The following is a 26,249-nucleotide window of genomic DNA, read 5'->3' as shown; positions in this document are numbered from 1 at the left end:
GAAGCAGCATGCTAGGGTTGGTGCCAACGCCGTAGATAGCATGTAGCGCCAGCGCACACCGCGATCCCATCCGCGACTAGTCCAACGTGAAATTGCAGAGGGAGATACACGAACAAGAGGAGAATCTGACCACATCAAACAGGCGGCTCTGGAAAAAACATGGTCATATGACGATCACATCATCACACGCGCGAGGTGACCCGCAGCACAAACAGCACAAGATAGCATCAAGCACAACACGACTAGATTGTCCTACCCTCACGCTGATCGGCTACAGCCCGTAGTGCGCGAACGGTACCCAGCGTGCGAAGGACCGATTATCACAGTCTGAACGCAGCTTGTTAACAGCGAGATGAAGTGCGTGAACAGCTTCTGTAGTGTCAGGGGACGAGCCTTCCTCGATTCCTTTGAAGAAGTGACCATAGAACTCATCCGCGATCTTGGGCCCATCGATGTCATATATTGACCTAGTGTACGATAAGCATCGCTGAGCTCGGGATGGGCGGAATAGGGCCTACCACATCATGGCAACCACTCCGCGGAACCCAGAGAACAACATCGTCGCTGCAATATGCATGGCTTCATCAGGAGCAGTCACGTCCCCCATCGCGGTCTGACATGCGCTGAGAAAAGCCAAGGAAGCATTTGGCAAGGACTGCGCCATAATCGTAGAGACCTTCAACTGACCATCCAGGAGAGGCGTGCTTTCTAATGGATTGAATCTATCCTGAATTCCGTGGCATGCAAAGTGGGCGATGGAAGCACGAGGGAGATGAGAGAGTACCACCTCTACTTTGGATGGCGGAGCGTCAAGAGAGCCGGACTTGATGAGAGAAGAGGCATGCACGTGTCTCTCGATCTGTCGCATTTCTTCGCGGGTTTGGGTTAATGTGACCTGGCCATCTGTCTCGGGCTGTATGGCGATCAGCATCTTGAATGGGTCTGCATTCGGCGCAGGCAGGGGAGTGAGGAGAGAATTCAGCGTAGGTGCGTAGGACGACACCATGTAATCGGATGCATTCTCGACGGCTCCCGTTTTTGTACCAGGTGCATATATGCCTGCTGCATGTATGGGGAGAAAAGCGAATGGACCGGTTGGACGCCACCACACGCGCGGAGGCGAGCCAGATTTCTACGCGAGTAAATGAATATTGAGCGTGTGGGGTGTCTCGTAAAATAGTCTTACCTCGAGTCTCAAATGACGAATCACCGGACGAACTATGATCGTCCAGAGTATTGCTAAAACAGCACGGAAGACATCATCAGCATCTCGAAGAGGCGCCTTCTGACGTCTTCCAAAGTGCCGGTCCTGTGTCGCATTGAGCACAATTTCGCGAGAGGTTTCAGCCTTTGTCACGAGGGATTCCAGAGGAGCTTGGAATTGACTCGTGAATGAAGTGACCCCATGGGTTACGGAGACTATGGAGTTGGCAAGGATTACTACATCTTGGACGGTCAAATTGGTGTCAAGTGGAACATGGTCCACAGTGGTCGATATGGCTATCAGCACATCACATGGAGACACAGTGGCAATGAGCAGAACAACGGGACCTCGAGCCGCAGCCCTCTGCAATGACGCTAGTTTCTTCGGGCGCATAAATCCTTCGAAGCCTTCCAAGGCTCGAACTCGTTCCAACGTCGTTAGCCAGTCCTCGTTCTGCCGACGATATTGCACTGCCTCGGTCTCCATCGACATCGCTGGTTCCATATTAGCGCGAGTCGTGATGGGACCCTCACGAAACGAACCCTGCTCGATAGTCCGGGCAATATCTCGCAGCTTTTGCGCAAGTTCTGGACAGGCAAGCTGAAGGTCCTCCAAGGAGGTCCGAAGCCGCAAGGCATATGACCAAAAGACGGATCTACCCTCTTCCAGCATCTCGACAGCCTTTTCAAACTCACCTAAGCGGATCGCACAAGCTGCAGCTTGGCTGGAGAGTGCACCGCTCAGCTGGTCAGCAAGTAGTCGATGACGTGACTTTACATCCGAAGCGAGCATCGTGACCTGTGGCAAGAGCTGGACAGCGGCTTGATATGCCTCCAAGGCAGACGCATGTTTGGCATCGTCTGCATTGATCGCCCATTGTTTGGCGGCCTGTCAGAGCGGAGTGTCAGAGCTTCCCGGAGGTGCAAAATGGCCTCCTCGAGGTCATCTACCTGTCCTTTTTGCTTGAATCGCGTAGCAAGTGCATTTGCGAGGTTGTTCAGCGTCATAGAACGACTGAGATGTTGGGCGGGCTGGAACGTCAGGACTTTCCGGTGATGAACAATTGCCTCCTCGAGGTCATCGACTTGACCTTTTTGCCTGAATTGCTCCAAAAGCGCGATTGCAAGATTGTGCAATATAACACAACGGTAGGGACGCGGGGCAGGACAGAGTGTGAGGGATTGCCGGCACAGCAAAATCGCCTCCTCGAGATCTTCTACCCGATTTTGCTGGTCGAACCGCGTCAAAAGCACACTTGCAAGGCTGGTCAAAGCTGCGGGATGATCGGAACGTGAGGCAGGGCAGAGTCGTAAGGCTTCCCGGCGGTACAGAGTTGCCTCCTCAAGGTCATCCACCTGCCCTATCTGCCCGGATCGTGTCGAAAACGCGCTTGCAAGGTTGCTCAACGAGTTTGGGCGGTGAGGGTGTGGGGCAGGAAAGAGTGTGAGGGCTGCACGGTGATGCAAAATTGACTCCTCGAGATCATTCATCTGACCTTTCTGCTTGAACCGCATCTCAAGCATAGTTTGAGGTTGTTTAACAAGGAAGAACGATCAGGATACGGAGCAGGGCCGCCTAGCGTCAGGGCTTCTCGGCTCAACAAAATTGAATCTTCGAGGTCACCCACCTGACCTTTCTGCTTGAATCGCTTTGAAAGCGCGGCGGCGAGGTTGTGCAATGAGAGAGAGCGATGGGGATGTGGGGCAGGGCGGAGCGTCAGAGCGTTCCGTTGACATGAAATTGCCTCCTCGATGTCATCGACTTGACCTATCGTCTCGATCCGCCTTGAAAGCGAAGTTCCGAGGTTGTTTAACGAAACGGAATGCTCGGGATGTGGGACAGGGCGGAGCGTCAGAGTTTCCCGGCGATATAAAATTGACGCCTCGAGGTCATCTACCTGACCTTTCTGCTCGAATCGCGTTGAACGTGCAGCTGCAAGGTTGTTCAGCGAATTTGAACGATCGGGGTGTGTAACAGGTATAAGCCTGTAGACCTCTTCATTCAGTGCTATACTGTCCTGGAGGTCGTGATCCCGACCAGCCCGCCGACACCGGATGCAAAGCGCATTCGCCAGATTTCCTAGTATGATGTGTCGCTTGGGATGCTCTACGTGCACCATGTCAAGGGATTCCTTCAAAAGTATGACGGCGCCATCGAGGTCGAGTACATTTCCCGACGATCGGAATTCCTCGAGGATGGCGGTACCCTGCTGAAACAAATCGAACCCTTCTTCATCCCAAATATGCTGATTTGGCCGAAATTGTTGGGCATGCAGATGAGTCGCCTCGGCCAAGTCAGCACCCCGGCCCTTCGAAATGAACTTCATGACAAGAGCAGCGCAAAGCCGTGCAAGCAGCTGCGATCGATAGAAATGGGGCAAAAGCGGAGAGTGTAGATATCCTCGCAACATTACCACCGCCTCATCCAAGTCCTCAGGCTGTCGCGTATGAAAACATCGTGGAAGAATGGTGTCAGCAAGGCGGCACACGGAAGCCCATAGTCCAATGTCTGAGGGTCTCCGCAGCCAAATAGCCTGGCGCAATAGGAATATTGCGGAATCGATACTCGAGATTGGGGCAGCCTGACAGGATTCAGCCATAGTGGTAAGAGCGAGATCCGTAATGATCAGTGGTTGGTCGTCGTCCTCGCGAGGAGTCCTGGTGCTGCGAAGATCATGAGGATGATTGCTAAACGTGGTAGCATACGTCAACGTACTTGGACATCTTTTTTGTCTGCGACGTCGCCGTCTGGCTCCTCACTAGTCTGCTTCACACCCGACGCGCCCTCCAATAACCTGGTGGCCTCGTCCAAAGCCGAAGCTTGATCCGTCCAAACGAATTTGGCCACCAGAGACAGGGCGAGGTTGTTCAAGGGGTCTTGTTGATATTGATGAGCCTTGAGACCAAGATCGCAGGCTTGATGAAGGAGATACAGGGCAGTCTCAAGGGACGATAAAGGACTTTCTTCCTTCCATTCCTTGACAATGAAGGCTGCGAGCTCGTCTATATCGTTTGCATCGAATCCTTGAATTTGACTGCCACCGTCGCCTGAAAGTCCAATATATCCTTCTACCTGTCCCCGAATAGATATCGTGAGGTTCTGAAGTTGTCAACGATGCGTGAATACGTACAGGGTTTTCTGGCGTCGGCTCTTGTTGACAATTTAGCTTCGATCGCAGAGAGGGAATATTTCGACGCACGGTTACCGTGACGTCGGATTCAGGTACGGCTGGAAGGCCGTGGCGGTGTTCACCTTTGTTCATCATTGCGAAGGCGGCGTGCACGGTGTATACAGTGGAGGAGGGAGGGGTTGAGATCGAGATCGAGATGGTGAAGTCAGACTTGTAACATGCCAGAGCAAGTCGTACAGCAAGCACAAGACAACTTGCTGAACACTTCTTATCTGCGTGCAAGGTGCAGCGTACAGCCTGCAGCGTGTTGAGTATAGAGCGCTCGATGCATTCCGTCAACCGTCCAAAAAGACGCTGGCCCAGACCGAATTGTCCAGCGACGAAAGCGATCAAGTAATCGCACTGCCAGATCCGAGCGGTTGAAATGAGAACGTACAGTACATCTTCCTGTCCGCACCACCTGTACGAGCGGAGTGAGCACAGGTCAAAGGCCGGGGTCTTCAACACGAAGGTTGATAGAAATACAAAAAGAGAACGGCGTTATCTGACGCACAGGCCAGCCCTACGTGGCAGCACCCCCGCATCCCATAAGACACCATTGACCTACGACTTCAGGCGCACCCCTTCATATCGCGTGCGAGGAGATGACTGACTGTGAAAATAACATCCGTCGCTCATATATCCTTACCACGAATGCTCACTCGAAGGGCTATTGCACAAACGTGGGATAAACGGGTCAGTACATACTTAGTCGAAGGAGCGGAAAGCAAAGCGACAACTTGCGGAGAGCACGGCATCCACGCCGAATTTCCGCGGAGGTCGCGACCGGTCATGCACTCGTGCACGACGTCGCGACACAAGTTAGATGAACCCCGCTGCCTAGATAGACAGACCAGGAAGGTTCACCGCATATCGTATCTAGCCCGCATCACCTCCTGCACGCCCCCGAGCAGCCCCACCGTATCGTGCCCGCCCCACCGCGTCTCCAGAAACACGACGTCGCTGCCCCCATGCACGAACGCCTCCATCACCCCCAGCCGCGGCACCTCCGTCCGCGTCACCAGCGCCGCCCGCGCGTCCGCGCGCGCCCGGTACACCGCCGCGTTCGCCGCCGTGGCGGCCGTGGCTGCCGCGTCGAGCGGCAGCGCAGGCAGGTGCGGCTCGAGCATCGCGGCGAAGAGCGCGGCGGAGTGCGCGTGCGGGATGTCCCAGTCGTCTTGCGCGTGCACGAGCAGCACCGGCGTGCGCAGGCCCTGTGCGGTCCAGAACGGGGGTCAGCGTCCGTGGCCGCTTGCGTGCGGGCAGGCGAAGACCGAGGGCGGCCGGCCGGATGCGGAAGCACTCACCGCGACCTTTGAGAGCGTGTCGAATCGGTGCCTCAGCAGCCGCTTGAACAGCACTGCGACGCGCGCGCCTCGGCCGGTCAGCCACGCACGCAGCAACACACGAAAATCGACCGACGCACCGGGGACGTACGGCAGGGTCTTCAGCGGCGCGAGCAGCGGGACGAGCCCGAACACCGCATACGTGTCCATCAGCGCCTCGACGCTCGCAAACGGCGCGAGCAGCACAAGGCCCCTGCTGCCCTGCGCCCCCGCGCCCTCCAGCTCGAGCTCGAGCTCGAGCTCGCGCACCAAGCCCGCCGCGACCGCCGTCCCGAGGCTGTTCCCCACCACCAGCACGTCCCCCGCGCGCGCCCCGCCGCGCCGCACGAGCCAGTCCCACGCTGCGCGCGCGTCGAGCGCGAGCCCCGCCTCGCTCGGCGCGCCGCTCGAGTCGCCGAAGCCGCGGTAGTCGAGCGCGAGCACGTTCGCGCCGAGGCGCGAGGCGTAGGTTGTGTAGTGCTGCACGCGCCGGTGGAACGCGCGCGTTGCGGCGTTGCCGTGGAAGAAGAGCACCGTCGGGTGCGCGGCGAGGGCCGCGCGGAGCGTCGCGTCGTCCGGGGGCGCGGTGGGCGCGCGGGCGGCGTAGAAGGTGTCGGCGAGCGTGAACCACGCGCCGAGGGTCTCGTTGTCGGCCGTCGGGATGTACACGTTCGCGGTTTGGAACGCTGGGCCGCGCGGCGCCACCGTCGAGGGTCGCCATCGTCATCCGAGCGAAGCAAAAAGAAGAAAAGCGAGCACGCACGCGCGAGCCCGTACTTCTCCGGCACGGCAAAGTCGGTGAAGAAGGGGAACTTGAGGGCGTGCATGTAGACGACCCTACGGGGGCGTCAGTCAGCGGGCGGCGGCAGGGCGCGCACGAGGCCTCGGGACGGACGCACTGGCGCTGCACGGGCGGGAAGGTGACGAGGACGACGAGGGCGACGTAGAGCGCGCCGAGGTAGATGAGGAATCGGTGCGCGCGCGCGAGCACGCCGCGGTTGGGGTGCGGGTGCGAGTGCGGCGCTGGAGTAGGGTGTGTGGGTGTGTCGGGCATGGTGGGAGGCGACGCCGCTGGTCGAGGTGTGGAGGTGGGACGAGGAGAGCACGTGCTATCGACGCACCGACTCGTGCGAGGACTCTGTATCGTGCTCCAACACGCTGGGGCACTGCTGGAGCGACGCTCGGTGCGTGTTCGACGTCAATAGGGGCAAAGACCCCGGGCATTCCGTCCATGGAGCATGTCTGCCATTTCGGCTGCTGGCGACGCACGTCCACTCCGCCTGGGCCTCTGACGCCGCCACTCCGCCCAGCCATGTCCCTCAAACCCCACCCCCGCCCCGCCAGCCCCGGCCCCGGCCGCGAAAAGGACCCCGCCACAACGCGCGACGCCTCCCCGACCCCGACGCTCCACACCGCGCCCTCCCCACGCCCGTCTCCTTGGCTCGCATGGATCGCCTCCGTGCGCGTGGGCTCCGGCATCGTCAGGGACGTGAAGGCCCGCGCGCCGTGGTACGTGAGCGACTGGTCCGACGCGTGGAACTACAGGGTCGTGCCCGCCACCGCCCTCATCTTCTTCGCCAAGTGAGTCTCTCTCGCATCGCTCGCCATGCCCAGCGCAGACCGCGGTCGGCCCAGCGGGCTGCACCGCACGCCCCCGTCTCGCTCACGCTCGCGTCGCATCAGCGTCCTCCCCGGCATCGCCTTTTCCCTCGACCTCATCGAGACCACCGGACAGTACGGCGTCGCAGAGGTCCTCGTCTCCTCCTTCATGGCCGCCTTCGTCTTCTCCGTCTTCGGCGCCCAGCCCCTCTGCATCGCCGGCGTCACGGGTGCGTCTGCGTCTGCGTCTCATTCTCCCCTCCCAGTGCCTCTCTTACGATACATCACATCGTGCTGCGCTCGGTGCACGCGGCACAGGCCCCATCACCGTGTTCAACCAGACCATCTACAGGATCGTCGAGCGCCAGCCCGACGCGCCCAACTACCTCCACTTCATCGGCTGGGTCTACCTCTGGGCCGCCGTCCTCCACTGGATCACCGCCGCACTCAACTGTACGTACGCCTCGTACACGATGCTCGCTCGTCTCGCTTGACATTTGCGCCCCCGCACGCGCTAGGGTGCAACTTCCTGAAATACGTCACCCTCTTCTCGTGCGACACCTTCGGGTTCTACGTCTCCTGGGTCTACCTCCAATACGGCGTCCAAGTCCTCACCCGCCAACTCCCTTCCCCTTCCCGCTCCTCCTCCCCCACCACCGCCCTCGATGGCGCCCTCGTCTCCATAATCCTCGCCCTCCTCATGCTCCTCACCGCCGCCCTCTTCCGCGCCTTCGCCCGCTCCGCCCTCGCCCACCGCCACGCGCGCCGCTTCGCAGCCGACTACGGCATGCCCCTCGCCCTCGTCGCCGCCTCCGCGCTCGCGTACTGGGGGCGCTTCGACGCCGCGCACCCCGCGACGCTCCCCGTGCGCGGCGCGTTCGAAGCGGCCGGCGGGCGCGCGTGGCTCGTGCGCTTCTGGGAGCTCGACGGCAAGTGGGTCGGCGTCGCGCTCCCATTCGGCCTCGTCCTCTGGGTGCTCTTCTTCTTCGACCACAACGTCTCCGTCCGTCCCTTCCCTTCCCTTCCCTTCCCATCCGCCGTTTCCACGACGAACGTTGATTGACGGGGTTTCGTCTCGCGCGCGCGCACAGTCGCTGATGGCGCAGGGCGCCGAGTTCCCGCTGCGCAAGCCGCCCGGGTTCCACTACGACTTCTTCCTGCTCGGCATCACCACCTTCCTCGCGGGCCTCCTCGGCGTGCCCGCGCCCAACGGGCTCATCCCGCAGGCCCCCATCCACACGCAGGCCCTCGTCGTCCTCGGGCGCCCGCGCGCGCACCGTGACGACGACGACGACGACGCGGACGTGGAGAGCGTCCGCGAGTCTGCGCGCGGCCCCGGCCCCGGCCCCGCGCCCCGCGAGGTGCCCGTCGCGGTCGTCGAGCAGCGCGTGTCGAACCTGGCGCAGGGCGCGCTGTGCCTCGTGCTCCTGACACGGCCGTTCCTGCACGTCCTCAGCCTCATCCCGCGCGGTGCGTCCGCGCCTCGCGTCGGCTCACCTCGATTCTGACCCCGACTGCGATCTACTCTGATACTCTGATCTTCGCAGGCGTCCTGGCCGGCCTCTTGTGCGTCCGCCGCCCTCCCCTCCTCCGTTCTGACGCCGCGTGCTGAGAATCCAACGCCTCCCGCCCCACGCCCCGCGCCTATGCATCGGCCGCACGCGCAGCTGGTACATGGGCTGCGACGCGCTGCTCGCGAACGGGATCACGCGCAAGCTCGCGCACCTCGCGCGCGACCGCGCCCTCGCGCCGCCCGGCGAGCCGCTGGCGCGCGTGCGCGCGAGCCGCGTCGCGTTGTTCGTCGGCGTGCAGCTCGTCGGGTTCGGCGCTGCGATGGCCATCACGCAGACGATCGGTGCGTGTCTGTCGCCCTCCATCTAACACCTGCGCGCGCGCCCACCGGTGGTGTGGGCGCATGTATGCGCCGCTCCTTCGCCCGCTCGCAAGGCCAGGCCTCGAGGCCTCGATGACGGCGCGGGTCACGCTGCCGGGGACCGCCGGCGAGCGTGGCGCCTTTTCTTCTTCCCGCGTTCGCAAGTTCGTTCGCTCGTTCATGTGCTGATGGCGCGCGTGCAGCCGCGATCGGCTTTCCTGTGGTGATCCTGCTGCTCATCCCCCTCCGGACGCTCGTGGTGCCGCGGATGCCGTTCACGGCGGAGGAGCTCGCGATCCTGGACGGGCCCACCGCGTCCCCGTTCGTGAGTGCCTTTGTCCGTCTGCGTTGGGCAGGCCGGCGCCGCTGATCGAATTTTTTAAACTCTACTCGGTCGATGTCGGTGTCGGGCAGACGATGGAGTCGGTCGGTGGGGCGCGGTGATGGGAGAGAATAAACGCGCGGGCGGGGTCGAGGCCACGTCCCTGTGTGTGTATCATCGTCGCACGACCCTTGCGGGAGCCTGCATGGGAAGATGCAGTAAAATTAGAGCTGGAGAGCATGAGGTCGCGAACCTAGACACCTTCCGCTTTCGGCTGTTCGCGCTCCTCTAATAATTCTTATCTTTTTTTTCTTTCGCCGGCGGATAAGATGGGGTATATAAGGTGTCGCCCTGGCGTGTGCCTCTCGCCGATCGTCTCTCTCGACCCCCTCGTGCCGCTCGTTTCTCCTCCACCGTCGCCGCCAGCCCTAGCCCGTGCTACCGAATCGGGTGCGTGAATCGAACGCGCCAGCGCGCGCACACACGATCTCTCATCATCTCGATGGGCGGCGATCGCTGATCACGATTATCTGATAACTCGCGCGCGCACGCGCCACAGCAGAAAGCGACGAGCCCAAAGTCACATATGTCCGGCGACGCGAACAGCACCGTGCTCGGCGTCCTCGTGCTCGCGAGGCACGGCGACCGCCAGGGATTCTACCAGGACCCGAACACGTACGCCGCCTCGGCGACCAGGATCACCCCGCTCGGCAACGTACGTGCTCGTCCCCGCGCCTGCCTTTTGCGATCGCGCTCACGCAGCTTCCCCTTTCTCCTTCATTCCTCCCACCGCCGCCATCGCTGTCGCCATCGCTGCCATCGCCATCGCCGCCATCGCTGCCACCCTCTGCGCCCCTCGCGCGCGCGCAACAGCAACAGCACGTCCAGCTCGGCGGGCTGCTGCGCGCGCTCTACCTCAACGCCTCGTCCCCATCGAACATCGCGGGCCTGAACGGCACCGCACTCTTCGACCCGACGCAGGTCGCGGTCAGCGCCGACGCGGGCGACGAGGGCGGCGTGATCTACGACTCGGCGGTGTCGCTCACGCAGGGGATGTGGCCCGCGACGAGCGCGTACAACACGACGCTCGCGAATGGGACGACCGTCGTGGGGCCCTTGTCGGGGTATCAGGTGCGTGCGGCCTCGCGGCGTGGCAGGGGTGGCGGTGGTGGGGTGGTTTTGGGAGAGGTGCTGACTGCGTGGTGATGGCTGTTTTGGCGGGGTGTGGATTCAGTACGTTCCTAGTGAGTGGTTTATTGGCTGAGTGCGTTGGGCTTGTCGTTTGATGTTGCATTGCAGTCGCGTCTGTCGAATCCAGCAACGACGTTTCGCTTGAGGGTTTCACTTCATGCGGGGTGAGCGCAGACCAGACACTGTGTAATACCCCGTCTTGGGAGTCTCATCTGGCTCGGCCTCGCAGACCTTCACGAACTACGTCAACGCATTCTACAACTCGTCCGAGTTCGCGCAAAAGACGCAGGAGAGCGCGTCGTTCCTCGGCCAGCTGAAGCCCTACCTCGACGGACGCCCGGTCGTGCTCAAAAACATGGTGCGTCCAGGCTTACTCACAATGTCGCCTCGTACTGATGACCACGTTTACTGTCTGCAGTGGAACGTGCGCCCGAACAGCTGTTGAGCTTGCCAAAAGCTTATTGACGTCGCGCGCGTTAGATCTTCGACTACATGAACGTCCAATCCATCCACAACGCCACGTTCCTCAACGACCTCCCGGGCACGTACCTCGCGCAGGCGCGCGCGCTCGCGAACTGGCACCAGTACAACTCGTTCAGCGCGCCCCAGCTGGACAGCATCGGAAACAGTGCGTCTCTCTTATCGCTCGGGCGCCTGCGCGCGCGTCTGACCCCCCGACGTCACGTTCCTCGAACGCCCCTCGTGCCACCTGTACAGTCGCCGCTCGCACGGCCCTGCCTTCGATGATCACCGGCCTGCAGCGAATCGCCAACGGCTCGGACACGTTGAAGGTTGATATCATCGCTATCTCTTACAAACCCTTCCTCTCGCTCTTTAACATGACCGGCGTCGCCGAGGCGAACCCCAGCCTTGCGGGCATCGGTAAGTCGACCCAACTCGGACCCGCTTGCGGCACGCAGTTCCGCTCATATGACCACTCCCCCCCTCCTCTCCTCCCCCAACCGATACACACGCGGGCCTCTTATGATGGCGCACAACACCGCACCTGCGAACAGTCGACTACGCCGCCGCCGTGGCGCTCGAAGTGCGCCAGGCGTCTTCTGGCGGCGAGCCCGTGCTGCGCTTCAATTTCAAGAACGGGACCGCAGACTCGTTCCACACGTACAATTTGTTCGGCTCCGATGGCGATGTCCCGCTCGCGTCCTTCGTGAGCGCCTTGGCCGTGAGCCCTTCCCTCATTTCCCCCTCCCGTGCCTGAATGTACGCATCGCCTTGCCAACCGCGCTCTCTCCTCCATACTCCTTCTCCGCATCGGCACATCCTTGCACATGACACTCGCTGACCTCCATTGCCGCCGCAGCCCGCTGCGGTGAACACGACGACAGAGTGGTGCAGCGTGTGCGCGAACACGCAGGATCGGGGCTGCGGCGCGCTCGCGCTCGCGGCGGCGCAGGCCAAGACGCACCAAAAGATCAGCCCCGTCGGCGCTGGCTTCCTCGGTGCAGGGCTGACCGTCGCGGTCCTGGCCATGGCTCTCGGGGTGCTGGCCTTCCTTGGGGTTCTCGTCTTTGGCAGGCGGTCCAGGCGGGCGGTCCAGGCGAACTCCAGCGAGAAAAAACAGCAGGTGAGCGCGTCCCGTCGCCGTTTTTTGGGTGATAGGACGCGGTGCCGACGTCGCCTTGATGGATTTTTTTTAGGGGAGCTATGACGGGAGCGCGTGATTCCGTGCCTCCGGAGCGAAGCCATGTAGCGGTAAAGTCCCGAGATGACCTTCTTCTCGATCTGTTCGGTGTATGAGGTGGATGCTGCGCTATGCTGCGTTACGGTATGTACATTGGGTCCTTGAGGACCAACAGGATTGGGCGATTTTGTCTCGCATGCATAGTGGAGTCCCGCGTGATGCGTTCTCGCCAGTCGAGACGACGGAACCAATTTGACTCGAAAGGACAGAAACATTTACTTATCGATCATGCTGTCGAAGCTGCGACCGCTGCCCAATGAAACTGCGGTAGATAGGCATCCGAGGATCGGCAGGCGTGGAAATCTGTTGATTCTTGAACGTTGGAGCAATCCGGGGACCTATGAGTCTTCGGCAACGGAGATTGCCTGCGACCAGAGCTCTTCGACTGCGTGCATGCGTCAAGGTGGGGTGGGGTTTGGCAGCGATCGTTGAAAAGACAACAAGTGGGTTGCTCCCGTTTTATGTGCTAGACCGTTGTTGACGCAATGTCAGTCGACCACATGCGCGCTCTCCCGTTATGGGTTTTTTGACAGCGAAGTCGATTGAGGTCCATATACTATTTGTCGACCTCCATTTGATTCGTCATGTGAGGGTACGTAGTGAACGCTCGAACGATTATTGGCGCTTAGCCTCGCCAAGGGTACGGGGACGGAAGGTGCCAAGCGGCCGTTCCCCCGATGCCTCGCTACACGGAAGTAAGAAATCGACGAGGGTGTAACGCCACGACTTCATCCGCGTTATTCTGCTCAGTGTGCTCTGAATCTTGCACTCAACAGGCACCGCGACTGCGCCGCGCAGGCGCTCCACGGCAGATGTTCACAGCCGTGTATGTATGTATGCGGGACCCCCTTCTTCAGATAACGGAGCACTGCTTCATCAGGTTGGCTCTATCTCGCACGCCGGTGCTTGGATGTTCAATCGGACAGGCCGCCAAACGACCCGAGCTTACGTTGGTGGTTTAAACGACCTGGCACTTATAAGCGGTCTTCGTTGTCCACCCACAATCCTCAGGCTCTTCGTCGCCCCCCTCCCTCAGATCTAGCTGCCACCCTATCATCTACCATGTTATTGAAGGCTCTCGCGCTCGGTGCCCTTGCCACTGCATTCTCTTCTTTTGCAGTCGATGCCACCTGCACCAATCCTTCAGTTCGTAGGGAGTGGAGGAAGATGAGCACCAAGGAGAAATCCGATTGGATCTCGGCCGTCAAGGCAAGTGTCTCGCCAGTGTCTCGCCGACACCGTCTATGTGATCGCTCACTCACCCGTGTCAATCCTATCAGTGTCTCTCTCACTTGCCCCACGACCCAAATCTGACGCCCTCGGTGAACGTATCTCTTTCTCAAATCCAACCCGTCAACGCGTCGGGATCTTACTATGATGGTGATCTCTTTGTTCTTTCGCGCGACCTCCCGCTCACAGAAGGGTCACAGACTTCGTCTACATGCACATGGACTTGAACGTCGTGGTCAGTGCTCTATACCTATCGTGAAACGCTGTGACTCAAGCCAAGTCTCCTTAGATCCATTTTACCGGTCTCTTCCTCCCATGGCACAGGTGGTATGTAGCCGTATACGAGTCGGCGCTCAAAGAACGATGCGGCTACACCGGGTCCTCGCCGTACTGGGACTGGAGCTTAGGTATGTTCTCCGCACTCACCGCGCAGACGCCGAGTATCTGATACTTCCTTCGTCAAGACGCCCCCGACTTCTTCAACTCCGATTTTTGGAAGGACAACGACACCGAGAGCGGCCTGGGAGGCTGGGGCGACCCCGAGAACGACTACCAGGTTCCTAAAGGCGGCTTCAGCGACCTGCACCTCTCGTACCCCATCCCGCATACCCTCCGCCGCAACTTCACGCTGCAACCCTTCCTCCACTCGACGCCGACGAGCTTCTTCGACGAGCCTACCGAGCTGGCCAACACCTCGTTCACAAAATCGGAAGTCTCGAAGCTGGTGAACGGCTTCGTCGGGGATTACAAGGGATTCCAGGCGTACTTCGAGTCGTTCGAGGTCAGTCAGCCCGCCCCGCTCATGCATGATATCTGCTGTCCACTAGGGCACCTGTGTTTCTCCGTCACTATCCATTCCGCCGTATCTAGAATAGATAGCTGACTGCGAGATTCAGGGCGCGCACAGCTCTGTCCACGAGATAATGGGAGGGTGCGTCATCCGTTCCTCCGATACGATACCTTGACTGACTGCGCACTCTCGCTCGTCGCACAGCGACTTAGGTGGCCAATGCCCCAAAAATTCGCCGGCCAACTGCACCGCAGGGCCCACCTGGTCACCCAACGGTACGTCCGGCGCGCGGGTTCCCGCGGAATTTTATGATTTTCATATTGACGCTTGTGGCATGCCTCCCATCAGAGCCGTTGTTCTGGATGCACCATGCTGTGAGCACATCCCCTTCCACGCAGACGAAGGCCATCGGCTGATGCACCCCTGATATATGTAGATGGTCGATAAAGTGTGGTATGACTGGCAGCACAAGAACCGGTCGAACTTCTGGGCTTTCGAAGGAGGCTCTGTCCAGGCGTTCGACAATCGGACATACTACGACGAGTACCCCAACGGTGCAGGGCCTGCCCTGAGCGTGCGTCTCTCCGTTGTCTGATCGTGACACAGCTCACTGAATTGCCACTGGCTAACAGCTGAACTCGACCATGCCCGCTGACGGGTTGTTTGACCAGGTCACTGTCTACGACGTGTTCGATACGACTAGCGGTATGCTGTGCTACGTCTACGATTCGTGATTAGGGTCTTAAATATTTATTTCTATAATACTCCCGAGTGTCGCGTGCAAGCACCTTATTATTTTGAGAGGGAGAGAAGTTCGTGAGTCCGTTCATGGGAAAAGGATGACATCACATTTTCCCTCGTTGCGCTCTGCAGATACTTGGCATCGTGTTTGCCATACGAAATGAGCGCATCGGACTTGCTACGAGACGGTCGCAGCGTTGTTTCGTCGTACCGTATCCATGCGTTGTGGCCTATTTTTCTGACCCTCTTCGATTTTCGTGAAGGATAGCAGTGTGGCTCAATGCGACGAGGGCTGATGGGAAGGTGCGCGAGGAGCTTGTCGTCATTGTGAAGGCTAACCGCTGCGAATATCAAGACCGTGGCTCTCGGCATATGGAAGATCTCAGGAGGAGATTGCCACTATAATTGGATAGAGGTTTGAGTTCATGGCTTGCGCCACTGAACGACGGAGTTGAGCAGTCTGTCGGTTGGCGGATACCTTGCTTGTACAGATTTGAAAAGACAATCAAGTCAAGCTTACAGCGAAGAAAGCACTCGGTTCCACAAGTTTCTAGGATTATCACTAGATCAGGCTGATATATTTGTTATGAGCGAGGCCTTCACCTTGACAGAACCACTTCACAGACGTGGCAGCAGACAAAACATGCATGCAAAACAAAATCCAAAGTCCCAGTGTACGTACGTTGCACCGCGCGGCAGAAGCGCATCACCTCCACTCGTGGTCGTCGTGGTCGTCGTCTCTCGCAAAGTCATCGTCTTCAGAGTGCTCGTGAAACTCGTCTGGTGGTTACACACAACATCAATCCGAACATTAGCAGTAATCCCACAGTTCATCGACTGATACAAGGATCAACTCACCACTAGAGCCCTCGTAGCTATCTTCCTCGGGATAGTCGTTTTTGTAATATTCCTCCGCTGTGTATCGCACCCAACATTCAGAATAAGAACAGAAACAATTCAGATATAAAAGAGAAGCGCACCGTTGGAGTCTTCGTCAGCTTCGTCCTCCTCTTCAGACTCAGAATCAGAGGAATTTGGGTCGGCGAAAGACGCAGGCAGGCCAATTCTAGATAGTGGGTTTCGATGATTGCATGAGAGAATTACGAGAACGGGTTGAGAATGGCCATAGAAAGTGCGCAGACGAAGAATGGAAAACAGGAGCTTACAGCGTTCCGATGTTGGTAACGTTCTCATTTTCGAGCAGTGCTCCAGCACGGTGATAGAACACATCATAGACGTAGTCTGGGTCGTCACTCGGCGCAGACGGTGGAGGCATCTGTACTGGCAGTGCTCGGGACGAAGCGAGGGCTGAGAGTGGCGGAGAAAATGGTGTGATGTCATGAACTGCGAGAAGGCATGAGGAACAAGGATGTCTGACAGCTACATTGAAGAGAAAGCTTACCCTGCAGGTAGTCCTGTAGCAAAGACTGGAACTTTTCCATTTCCTCATCGACCTCGGGTGCGGACGGGACAGGAGGTGCGTCCGAGGCAAGGATAGCGTCATAGAGCTTGAAATCGTCATTGATCTTTTGCTGCTTCTGGCGCTCCAGCTCCTTCGTAGACATCACCTGGGGTCTACATCGATGATCAGCAACGAGGCTGCGACTGCTCAAGCTACAGCGGCGCAGTAGACATACGGTGCGACGGGAAGTCGCGGCAGCACTTGCGGATCCTCCTGGGTGATAACGGTGTACTGTCTAGTAGAATCTGGCCGCGGTCGGGCTTCACTAGCAATTGCGGCCGGGTTGTTCATTCGTTCGCGCGCGAGCGCAGAGATGCGGTCCTACACACCGAAACCACACGTCAAAACCACACGTGAAGGTGCTTTCATTCTGCAGAATGAGAAATAAATGTTTCATTCGTAACTTACCTGCACCTCCTTTGCTCGTCTCTCGTCCCATTCACCTTCCGCTACCGTCTCTGCGAATCGAAACACATCTAGCCCCGGGCGTGACTTCTTGCGTCTGACAGATTCGACAACTGTTTAGAAGATCGAAGCGTGTCGTTGGTATATTCACACCAAGACTTGACGCGAAAGCAATTCACCTAGTGCATCCAAGGGCTCCTCGTTTCGCTTTCTCTTGATGCGTAATATCGTGTAAGGTTGCTGAAGAGTATCGGATTGCATAGAGAGACAATATAAGTCGAAATACCCTTAGATCGAAAGTGTGAATGAACAACAAGAGCTATAGGAGCTATCTAGGTGTTGGTTGGTCAACAAAACGGCCTGGAAAACATAACCTTGGACCTCTCAATGACGTAATTAGTATGCACTCACGTGGCTTTATCGAACCATGTGATAGCGACGCGTACCCTCGCGTACTCGAGTTCTGTACTTTTGGGGCCAGCCCGATGATGCTTCAAAATCCTCACGGCGCAGTGGCATATAACGTTGCTTGCTTCTCCAATTTCCCAAACGTCTTCTTGAACACGAAGAAAGTTCGTCTGAAATACAACGTGTAGGACAAAAGGGTTTGTCGATGGGTGTACACGCGATTATCGCTGGTATTATGAGGTCATGTAAAGTTACCATCAGTTAACCCTATGGAAAAGGCCAACACAGCACAAAGAGCCGAGGCAACGGAATGCACGAGGATGTCGGATGTATAAATAGACACGATGTTGCTGGCCCTCTGTTGTGTTAATATTAATAGAACCTGCATATAACATGCCTGCGACTGAGATCGGCGATATGTCCGCAGAATGCAGAAACAGACGTGGTCGTCCATGTATGCCTAGTCTGACATACCGATGGAAGATGATCTGCGATTCTACCAGGTGAGGGAGAAATGCTGGGGTGCTATGAAGCTCTGCACGGCTGGTGGTAAGCCCTAGATGTTCCTTCCCACAGCCAGGGTGGTGTGTTCTGCTCTGCAGACTGCAGGATGAGGTGGGTCGATGCTTTGCGGTTACGCGCTCCTTTTGCCGCGGAATTTGAACTCGGACTCCTTCTTGACCACTCCCAGTCCCCTCTGTTTCGGAAGGCCACTACAAGCGAGCTTGTACCAATTCGGACTTCTAGCAAAGATCAAGCAAGATCTCTAGAGGATTTGTATGGGCGTCTCATGGAAGTTTTCCGGACAGCAATCCCGAAATTGTGCGCGACCTTCGCCAGAAATGACGAGTCACGGAACAACATACCGTCGTGGCAACACGACCTCAAGACACAACTACCATGGTCCATTCGTCCGATAGAGCGAATACCCTACACATAAATATGCATGTTGTTCGAGCATCTTGGTCCCCCCATCCTTCACGGTTTTCGTTCTGTGTTCTGACTTCACGCACCCGAGCATGGCTACGACTCTCAGCATAGATGGCCCGAGTACGATCTTGCCTACAACTCCCTACACGCCTGTACCAGAGAATATCGACGTTCCCGGCCTAAAGACGGCAAAAGCAGCACTGCCGAGTCCTCTAGAGCCCGTGGTAGTTGATAAGCCCGACATAGAGCATGTGCATGTACAAGACGATCCCAGGAAATGGTCCCCATCACGCAAGGTGAGCATTTTGTACCTATATGCTCCCAAACGTGTCCTCAACTTGTTTCAGGCTGTGATCCTTTCTATAATTGCAGGCGCATCTTTGATTCAAGGCTTGGCCACGAATATCTATAATCGTGAGTTTACTGTGTCAGCCTCATCTGTATCCTCTTTTGAGTCACGTTTCTTTCAGCCGGTATCGAGCTGATAAAGGCTGAGCTCCATGCTACGAGTGGACAGATCTCCCTCAGCCTCGCGTTGTTCATCCTCATCCAAGGCACTGTGCCTCTGCTATGGAGTGTCATCAGCGAAATCAAAGGCAGAAAGGTGTGTAGACGTCTCTTTTATTCTCTTGCACACGGATCCTCATCGCCACATCGCGTCTTTAGATTGTGTATATCACGTCGATTACCATCGCAGTCGTGGGTTGTATAGTTGCAGCTTTAGCTAAGACTATACAGATCCTCATCGGAATGAGGTGTCTTCAAGCGGTCGGGTGGGTCCCGATATCTCTCACTATCTCTTCTTCCTTCATAACACACTCCACATTGCCATTGTTTTCATTTCATTTGTCTTTTCACGCCCGTCACATACTCACACACTTCGTCCATAGGTCAAGTGCAGTGATGGCAATCGGTGCTGCGACGCTAGCCGATATTTACGACCAAGCCGAGCGCGGGACCATGATGGGCATCTACTATGCCGCACCGCTCCTGGGACCCTCCCTTGGGCCTATCCTCGGCGGCGTGCTCACGCAGTTCTTATCCTGGCGTGCGACGTTCTGGTTCTTAGCCATCTTCATGGGCTGCTGCCTCGTCGCCTTTCTGTTCTTCTTCCGCGACACGTTCCGCATGGAGCGGAGCTTGTTGTATCAGACAGTACTGAAAAGCGTCAAGGAACATCAGCACGAGAAGGAGCTTATCGCATCAAGGCGGTCGAGCATGGCGACGCTGCGCTCAGGGAAGAGCATGCCTGCACCTGACCTCGAAGCTGCTGAAGAGCAAAAGGAGAAGGAAGTTGTGACCGCTCCTGCCGCACCGGCCCACGAGGTCAAGCTTTCTCTCAAAGATGTGAATCCATTCCCGCCTCTTGTCCTCATACTGCGGCGATGGAACAACCTTGCTATCCTCTCCGCGTCTGGTAAGCGCTTGATTCACCAATTGCTGCTCCACATCCTTACCGCTCTGTGTAACATCCAGGCTTCATTTCCGGGTTTAGCAACTGCATCTCGTACACCTGTGTACTGACGCTCGAAGAGAAATACAACTACGACGCCTTGAAGACCGGACTTGTCCTCCTCTCATATGGCGTCGGTGCGCAGCGGGTATCCTGAATATCTTCGACGAACCTCTGACGCGTCTACAGGCTGCATCTCCGGCAGCATCCTGGGCGGCCGCTGGTCCGACCACGTCCTCAGAAAACTCAAAGCACAGGGCTTACACACCGTCCCCGAGGTAAGCACCCCTACCCTCCCTCCCCATTCCATCTGTCACCTTAAACACACCTTGCGCACCATGCGCACCCCCGCCTTCCCGCTCTCCTCGCCCATCGCAGATGCGTCTCCAAAGCACGAAAGCTGTCATGCTGTTCCTGCCCCTCCCCGTCATCGCCTACGCCTGGCTCGCCGAAAATCACACGCACATCGCCTCGATCTGCGTCGCGCTCTTCTTCTCCGGCTTTTTCACCATGTACGCACCCTCCTTCTCCGTGCTCCCTTTCCTCCCTCCCCTCTGACCATCCCCGGCCATCCCGGCCATTCCCGTCTTCCACCTCTCCCCGCTCCCGCGCCTTCCCTTCACCCACCTGCCCGTGTGTTATCCGACAGCTGGATCTACTCGAGCACCCTCTCCTACGTCGTAGACGCCAACGTCGGCCGCTCCTCCTCCGCCGTCGCAGCCAACAGCTGCGTGCGCGGCCTCTTCGCTTTCACCTTCGCCGAAGTCGCCGTCCCTCTCCAGGTAAGCCTCCCACTCCTTTCCCCACTCCTTTCCCACTCCTTCCCCTCCCTTCCCCTTCCCTCCCGCCGCCCGCCAAAAACTGACACGCGCCTCCATCACACGCGCGCGGCGTCCACGCAGAACAAGATCGGCGACGGCGGGCTCTACAGCCTCTGGACGGGCCTCCTCATCATCTGTGAGTTGCTCATCCTCCTCGTGTTGTACAAGGGCGGGCACTGGCGCGAACAGGCCGAGGCGCGCGAGGCGAGGAACTCCTGAACCAGCAATGCTTACTTCCTTGGACACGCGCTCCGATCGAATGCCTGACTTGCCTTGTGCGCGCACCGGTGTCCCGCGCATCCTTAATCCTACATTCATATCGTCTTCTGCTTCCTTGATATCTGCATTGCCGACATTCCTAGATAGAGTATGCTGTTATGTTCGCCTGCGACAGCTCTCGCCGGATCTCACATCTATAATATTACACATGCATTGTCCTTTAAGTGCTCCCAGCCGAAAAGCGAAACTGTCACCTTATATCCAGGCTGAGCGGGAGGGACCGGAAGGGATATGCTTAAAAGAATGTGGATTATGAGACGTGTGTAAGGAGGGACAAGATACAGGTAAGCATACAAGAAGGAATTCTGCTACAATCTACTGTTACACGATGGGAGACGAGGCCGAGAGGCCGTACAACACCAATTCTTCTTCCCAAATTTTGCCGTTTACGTCAACGACCGACTTCGCCTCTTCCTCCGCCTTCCCCGTCTTGGCGCGCTCGCGCTTCTTTCATACCTCGGCACCCATGGATCACGAGGACTAGGGCGCGTTTCCAACGCGAGACCTCTCACCATCTAGATCGTACTCCTCACATGTGAATGTGTCCTAAGTCAAGCTTTGGTGTCGGAAGCTTGAGAGAGCTCAGAGTATCCAACTTCTTGTGTTCAGGTGGGGCTGGTGCCGGTGGGGGTACAGGGGTAACTGGAGCGGGAGGGGGAGGAATGGTAGGAGGAGGAGGAGCAGGCGCTACAAGTGCAGCAGGCGATGGAGGTGCAGGGAAAGGGGGTGAGATCGGAGCTGCGGGAGGAGCTGTAGGAGGAACAGCGGGTGGAGGAGGGGGCGGTGGGGCAGCCGCTTCAGCATTGACAGCGTGAGGGGGCGGAGGCGGGTGCGAGGTCGTTTCAGCGTTCACGGCAGGCTCTGGCAGCGGGAAGTGGCGCTTCTCAAGCTCTGGTAGATCGATACCTAAATCTGAATTCGGTAGCGCAAGGCCCATCTCACGACGGAAACCCACACTCCCGAAATCAATATCCGGAGATGGGAGACTAATACCAGATGTATCAATTTGTGAATCTGAAGCTGGTTCTACAGGCGCGGATGCGGCTGAAATTTCGCGAGTATCAAGCTTCGGCATCTGAGTGTCGAGCGAAGGATCAAGTATACCGACGTTTCCTCCATCGCGGCGGAAGTGAATGTGACCTGCGTTGAGCTTGGGCATAGGCAAACCAAGTATTGTAGGCGCCTTGTGCGTCGCGGAAATGCTGGGGGCTGGGGGCGATGCCGCAGCGGCGACCGGAGGAGAAGCAAGTGCAGCGGCAGTAGCTGGTGACGGCGAGGGAGGAGAAACGCTGCCCAGAAGGTTCCGGGCATCAAGCTTCGCAAATTCGACGTCAAGATCGGGATTGGGCAAAGCGATACTCCCGTCCTCGCGAGCAAAGCCAACAAACTGACGGCTGTGAATCCGTCCGCCATCGAGCTTAGGAGTAGGCAGATCAAGAGCTGATGAGCCGCCGCGACGATGTCCCCAGAAATCAGGCGGCATATCCCTAGTTTGCTTCCTACCGTCAGCAGAGTGGCCATCGTAGCCGTGGTAGTCAAAGTCCAATCCGAAAGGATTTGTGATCCCGCTAGTGACATCGTCCTCGCGTTCCTCGAGCAACGAGCGACCGAGAAGACCGGCGAGAGTAGCAACAGGGGAACCATCGGATTGTGGAGTAGAGGAGAACCTGGCAGGTGAACGGCTCCCAAGAATGTTTGTCAGGTCGCCGATAGACGGTTGGTGAGGAGCAGCCGAGAAACCGCGAGGGGAGCGGCCAAGAAGATCAGCCAGATTACCGATGGCGGGGCCCTTGGATCCTGGAGGCGCCTTGGATGGCATGCTAGATCTGAAGTCGGACTTGACAGGAAGAGCGAAGGCAAAGGTGGCAGAGAGCCATATCGCAAGGAAGTGGGCGACGTTAGGGTGAAGCGTCATGGTGTTGTAGGGTATAGAGATGTATGGGATAGAAATGAAGGTGGTGCAACAGTAGAAGGGGCAGTGGGGGGGACAGGACGATGGACGAGGGGAGTTTATATAGCCAAGGGCGAGGCTGGCGGGACGTCGGCCGTGTTTGGCATGAGCTAAATCAGACGCAACACACAACGAAGTCCGAATGTCATCTCATCTCCTTCGCTGGCGTCCGCTTCCGTCTCGCGCGACCAGCTCGTGGTCATTTCAGTCGCACCCGCCTGCACATCTCGGAAGTTCAGAGAGTCGACGATAGGAAAGCACGAAAGCACGGGCGCAGCATAGTGTCGTTGTGATATGTTGCAGGCGACCAAGTAGTATTCGTGTTGGATGAACGCAGTGCGCGCGTCGTCTCGGAAGGAAACAGGGTTTGGCTGAGATGTCCCGATGCCAAGCGCTTACAGGCTGTTGCCGAACAAGGAAACACGCTCCTCGACCTTCTCTGACCAGCCATCTCCACATCACCGGTTTCTTCACTCGGTCGCCGTCCTCCAAGCTCTACTTTGAGCATGGCCGATGCTGGGCAGACCACCCGTTGTCTGATCACAAACGATTCTGGCCCACCGGAAGCAATCTGTGCTACCCATGTATTGTCTGATTCAGAGATCGACGACCCACAGGTGTGTGCTCGTACAAGGCTGCCATTTTCATAATGCTTTTTATATGGACAACGCCTTCGTTTTGAACTGCACCTCATACACCTGAATCTGTCGCGTATCAGATCAAAACGTTTTTGGCCAAATGCGGTGCGCTCAACAGCTCTCAAAACACAATATCATGTGCGTCCATGACGTCGTCGGACGAACAGATTCGTTAGATTGTTATTGATATCTTCACTACCGTCTCAGTGAAGGTCGATTGGAAGGCCACATGGGATGCTGGAAGATGGATCATTGTTCCGACCAAGGACGACATGCTTCGCATATTAGGTGCCATGCTTAATTCAAAACAAAAAATGGGCATCACGCCTTTTGAGAATGTCAGTCATGCCTTTGAGTCTCTCATGCATGTACATAGACAAATATATGCCTTTCATCCAGATCTTCTCATCAGTACATCGACGCATGGTCACTTTCAAGCCTCTCACCCTTGGTAGCCTCGTGTTTCTCCGCTTAGAATACGGCCCCTTGAAGGCAAAGGTTCAAGCTCCACCATATGAACAATTCCCCCCACTGGAATGCAAGGCACACCCGTACTTGATCATGTACAGAGCGTTCTTGACGCTCGACAGGCTCAACGCCTCGGAACAGGGACAGGCTTTGGAGACGTATGCGCTACTCCACACTATCGTCGCGCTCTGGAAAGAGCTATCTGAATTTTCTCAAGAGGCGAGGCACTCACGTCCCGTTGAAGCCAGTCCCTCTAACAAGAGACGCTTAGATGCTTTGACTCAATCGCAGTCTAAAAGACCCAAGGGGCTTCGCGATATTATCTTTACAGTACCAGAGACCGAGTGGACGTAACGGGGTTTCATGCACATGCAATCCTTGTACGACGCTCCCATCTCTCTCCTTGTCCTCTTACCTGAGTAGAGTAGTGATCAATGTACTATAGATCTGATGAGAGGAAAATAGTTTGCTTGCTTTCAGACACGGGAAAGAGCTCTCAGAATTTCTCTAGAGGTTCAACTACCTCCCTCGACATTCAGAAATGGTAATCGCAACCTAGAACTAGTTGCCGCCTTTTGAAGGATCGAGGTCATCCAAAGAGTCGGTCGCTGCCGTCTTGTTTGGTGCACCAAACAAACTCAATTGTAGTATCCGTCAGTCTCTGGGGCATACTCGATATCATCCAGTCTCTTGTCTCCGCTACATGATCCCTATGGCAGTCAATGTGCAGCCCGTACTACGTTGTTTGATCACCAATGAGAGTGTGCCTTCAGAAGCGATTCGCACTGCACATCCACCGCCAAGAAGTGAGGTTGAAGATCCCAAGGTGCGTTCTAGTGTTGCGGGAATTCTGATTTGTCCCGAAAGTGACCGGTAATTTACAGTGCCCAGTCTGAGACCCAAACTTACCGTTTGGAACTTTCTGTAATTTGCAAAACAAAAGTAGCAGGGAATTTCAAGTAAATTACGTGATTTCTGATAATCTACTGTAATTTACCGCCACTTCCGCACCCATATCAGAGCCTTCACCGGTGTATTATCAAGTGGATCACGGAAGCTAACAGCAGTGGCCCATTGCCGTAATCGACGACATTGAGACGGCAGCACACCCAGGCAACCTGAGGCCTTTCCGCCATTGTGCGAACCCGCGAAAATCCAAAGTGACTCAAATATACACTCGGGGCCTTTGAAAATTACAAAAATTACAATAATTTACAGCTGTCAATTATGATTTGAAAATTACAACAGAATTCCCGCAACACTAACGCGCCCATCAAAGCGGTCAGTGATCCTTGTCTCCTGCAAATCTCACCTCTTCCACTCAGACCCTCTCATCTCATGGCACCTTTATCCCTCTGAGCCTTCAAGGATTAACGATCTCTCGAAGTGACAGCTCTGACACGAGCCCACGTCTCTTCCGCCTGTCGTACAGCCAATTTCCCAGTTTGAGATGCAAAGCGCACTCGTATTTTCTCATCTTCAAAGCCTTCTCAACACTCGAAATTTTCGACCAGGTTGATGACGCGGATATGCCTTCCGTGGTTCTAGAAATGTTTGCACTGCTTCACAGTATCGTTACGCTCTGGAAGGAGCTCTCATATTTTCCTATAGCTGAGGATGAGCCACCTGCTCCTACTCCCTCAACCTCTGCGATGAAAAGACCGGCAATGACATTCCCATCCCTGACATTGCCTCTTAAGAACCCGAGGACAAAACTGCGGGTGTCGAATCAAGATTCCTTGTTCTAGAGTTTGAGGGGATGGCGTTGATACTACTCACTTCTCGACCAAGGACTGCTCATCGCGATGGCTCCATATCTTTCGCCGATGTATAAATAGTCGCCTTTGCGTGGATCTTCGGAATCGTAACCGCTGTATATGGTCTCTTCATTCTAACGCTAAGCCCATTGTCTCGCAGGATTCCAGCCCACCTCCCTGCCGAGCATCAATAATGAGCATCCGTCTTTTGCGAGACAGCTTCCGTTGTATATCCCCTCGACATGCATTGAAAGCAATTGATAGCCGACTCACATCTCGTTTCTGATGGACCTGTTCTCTGTGGTTGATATCACAGTCGTCCTATGTATTGGTCAACTAGCCTACTTCCTTGTCCTCTTTCATCTTCCTGTTTCGATCCCAGCCTCTCTTCTGCATACTCAAGAGGGTATACATCCAGTGCAGGTCATAATCCAGACATTTTTGGCGTGGAATCAAGGTTATTGAAGGCAGAAACGAGATCTTTTGGAAGGTTCCCGCCTTCTAGCGCTTTTTTAAGTTTGCGATGTGTCG

The 26,249-nt window shown here is 56.7% G+C and overlaps 10 protein-coding genes across 10 annotated transcripts; 7 read left to right on the top strand and 3 right to left on the bottom strand.

Moving 5' to 3' along the window:
* Positions 1-5,032: 5,032 nt before the first annotated feature.
* On the bottom strand, positions 5,033-6,534 carry HETIRDRAFT_33208 (Alpha/beta hydrolase). The gene is made up of 4 exons (XM_009547481.1): positions 6,462-6,534; positions 5,800-6,384; positions 5,681-5,733; positions 5,033-5,587 (listed from the first exon to the last, which is right to left on the bottom strand). Exons 1-4 carry the CDS (start codon positions 6,523-6,525, stop codon positions 5,237-5,239), a joined length of 1,053 nt encoding a protein of 350 aa, XP_009545776.1. The 5' UTR covers positions 6,526-6,534; the 3' UTR covers positions 5,033-5,236.
* A 476-nt stretch (positions 6,535-7,010) lies between these two features.
* Positions 7,011-9,805, top strand: HETIRDRAFT_61427 (anion exchanger; the record flags this gene model as incomplete). The annotated part of the gene is made up of 9 exons (XM_009547581.1): positions 7,011-7,279; positions 7,382-7,527; positions 7,616-7,750; positions 7,816-8,300; positions 8,389-8,767; positions 8,845-8,863; positions 8,965-9,152; positions 9,374-9,495; positions 9,585-9,805. The coding sequence occupies 9 exons, from the start codon at positions 7,011-7,013 to the stop codon at positions 9,612-9,614; spliced, it is 1,773 nt and encodes a 590-aa protein (XP_009545876.1). The 3' UTR covers positions 9,615-9,805.
* A 78-nt stretch (positions 9,806-9,883) lies between these two features.
* On the top strand, positions 9,884-13,361 carry HETIRDRAFT_434318 (uncharacterized protein). The gene is made up of 13 exons (XM_009548288.1): positions 9,884-9,942; positions 10,055-10,207; positions 10,366-10,623; positions 10,727-10,736; positions 10,792-10,847; positions 10,913-11,041; positions 11,102-11,107; positions 11,164-11,311; positions 11,401-11,565; positions 11,700-11,866; positions 12,005-12,268; positions 12,342-12,828; positions 12,878-13,361. The coding sequence occupies exons 2-12, from the start codon at positions 10,079-10,081 to the stop codon at positions 12,363-12,365; spliced, it is 1,356 nt and encodes a 451-aa protein (XP_009546583.1). The 5' UTR covers positions 9,884-9,942; positions 10,055-10,078; the 3' UTR covers positions 12,366-12,828; positions 12,878-13,361.
* On the top strand, positions 12,614-12,817 carry HETIRDRAFT_318575 (uncharacterized protein; the record flags this gene model as incomplete). Its single annotated transcript, XM_009548289.1, has 1 exon — positions 12,614-12,817. One exon carries the CDS (start codon positions 12,614-12,616, stop codon positions 12,815-12,817), a length of 204 nt encoding a protein of 67 aa, XP_009546584.1.
* A 155-nt stretch (positions 13,362-13,516) lies between the features above and the next one.
* HETIRDRAFT_384428 (uncharacterized protein) lies at positions 13,517-15,173 on the top strand. Its single transcript, XM_009548287.1, has 10 exons — positions 13,517-13,600; positions 13,666-13,765; positions 13,816-13,850; positions 13,905-14,022; positions 14,080-14,396; positions 14,512-14,546; positions 14,610-14,680; positions 14,754-14,779; positions 14,842-14,979; positions 15,038-15,173. Exons 1-10 carry the CDS (start codon positions 13,553-13,555, stop codon positions 15,137-15,139), a joined length of 990 nt encoding a protein of 329 aa, XP_009546582.1. The 5' UTR covers positions 13,517-13,552; the 3' UTR covers positions 15,140-15,173.
* A 679-nt stretch (positions 15,174-15,852) lies between these two features.
* Positions 15,853-17,274, bottom strand: HETIRDRAFT_451648 (uncharacterized protein; the record flags this gene model as incomplete). Its single annotated transcript, XM_009548286.1, has 8 exons — positions 15,853-15,926; positions 16,005-16,061; positions 16,127-16,212; positions 16,313-16,490; positions 16,549-16,721; positions 16,784-16,929; positions 17,017-17,126; positions 17,193-17,274. The coding sequence occupies 8 exons, from the start codon at positions 17,272-17,274 to the stop codon at positions 15,853-15,855; spliced, it is 906 nt and encodes a 301-aa protein (XP_009546581.1).
* Positions 17,275-18,440: 1,166 nt separating this feature from the next.
* Positions 18,441-20,844, top strand: HETIRDRAFT_45235 (major facilitator superfamily; the record flags this gene model as incomplete). The annotated part of the gene is made up of 10 exons (XM_009547507.1): positions 18,441-18,647; positions 18,699-18,765; positions 18,822-18,955; positions 19,018-19,124; positions 19,242-19,768; positions 19,828-19,941; positions 19,994-20,082; positions 20,183-20,316; positions 20,454-20,586; positions 20,707-20,844. The coding sequence occupies 10 exons, from the start codon at positions 18,441-18,443 to the stop codon at positions 20,842-20,844; spliced, it is 1,650 nt and encodes a 549-aa protein (XP_009545802.1).
* A 388-nt stretch (positions 20,845-21,232) lies between these two features.
* On the top strand, positions 21,233-21,388 carry HETIRDRAFT_169035 (uncharacterized protein; the record flags this gene model as incomplete). The annotated part of the gene is made up of 1 exon (XM_009548285.1): positions 21,233-21,388. The coding sequence occupies one exon, from the start codon at positions 21,233-21,235 to the stop codon at positions 21,386-21,388; it is 156 nt and encodes a 51-aa protein (XP_009546580.1).
* Positions 21,389-21,433: 45 nt separating this feature from the next.
* HETIRDRAFT_409659 (uncharacterized protein) lies at positions 21,434-21,697 on the bottom strand (the record flags this gene model as incomplete). The annotated part of the gene is made up of 1 exon (XM_009548284.1): positions 21,434-21,697. A coding segment is annotated over one exon (264 nt), but the record flags the coding sequence as incomplete, so codon positions are not given.
* A 1,664-nt stretch (positions 21,698-23,361) lies between these two features.
* HETIRDRAFT_115684 (uncharacterized protein) lies at positions 23,362-25,709 on the top strand (the record flags this gene model as incomplete). The annotated part of the gene is made up of 7 exons (XM_009548283.1): positions 23,362-23,472; positions 23,574-23,631; positions 23,701-23,831; positions 23,893-24,311; positions 24,610-24,787; positions 25,210-25,242; positions 25,476-25,709. 7 exons carry the CDS (start codon positions 23,362-23,364, stop codon positions 25,707-25,709), a joined length of 1,164 nt encoding a protein of 387 aa, XP_009546578.1.
* Positions 25,710-26,249: the final 540 nt, after the last annotated feature.

This window comes from Heterobasidion irregulare, assembly GCF_000320585.1.
Source record: "Heterobasidion irregulare TC 32-1 unplaced genomic scaffold scaffold_05, whole genome shotgun sequence".
NCBI lineage: Eukaryota > Fungi > Basidiomycota > Agaricomycetes > Russulales > Bondarzewiaceae > Heterobasidion > Heterobasidion irregulare.
The sequence above is the reverse complement of the archived record's forward strand: the minus strand, read 5'-3'. Positions and strand labels throughout refer to the sequence as shown.

Bases quoted from the DNA above. Each gene is read 5' to 3' on its own strand.
- HETIRDRAFT_33208 (XM_009547481.1), bottom strand. From the start codon at position 6,525: ATGCACGCCCTCAAGTTCCCCTTCTTCACCGACTTTGCCGTGCCGGAG. The intron at 6,385-6,461 runs GTGCGTGCTCGC...CGCGCGGCCCAG, and splicing joins GGAGAAGTACGGGCTCGCGC to CGTTCCAAACCGCGAACGTG. The intron at 5,588-5,680 runs GTGAGTGCTTCC...TGGACCGCACAG, and splicing joins ACACGCTCTCAAAGGTCGCG to GGCCTGCGCACGCCGGTGCT.
- HETIRDRAFT_434318 (XM_009548288.1), top strand. From the start codon at position 10,079: ATGTCCGGCGACGCGAACAGCACCGTGCTCGGCGTCCTCGTGCTCGCG. The intron at 10,208-10,365 runs GTACGTGCTCGT...CGCGCGCAACAG, and splicing joins GGATCACCCCGCTCGGCAAC to CAACAGCACGTCCAGCTCGG. The intron at 11,867-12,004 runs GTGAGCCCTTCC...TTGCCGCCGCAG, and splicing joins CCTTCGTGAGCGCCTTGGCC to CCCGCTGCGGTGAACACGAC.
- HETIRDRAFT_384428 (XM_009548287.1), top strand. From the start codon at position 13,553: ATGAGCACCAAGGAGAAATCCGATTGGATCTCGGCCGTCAAGGCAAGT. The intron at 14,397-14,511 runs GTCAGTCAGCCC...TGCGAGATTCAG, and splicing joins CGTACTTCGAGTCGTTCGAG to GGCGCGCACAGCTCTGTCCA. The intron at 14,547-14,609 runs GTGCGTCATCCG...CTCGTCGCACAG, and splicing joins GTCCACGAGATAATGGGAGG to CGACTTAGGTGGCCAATGCC.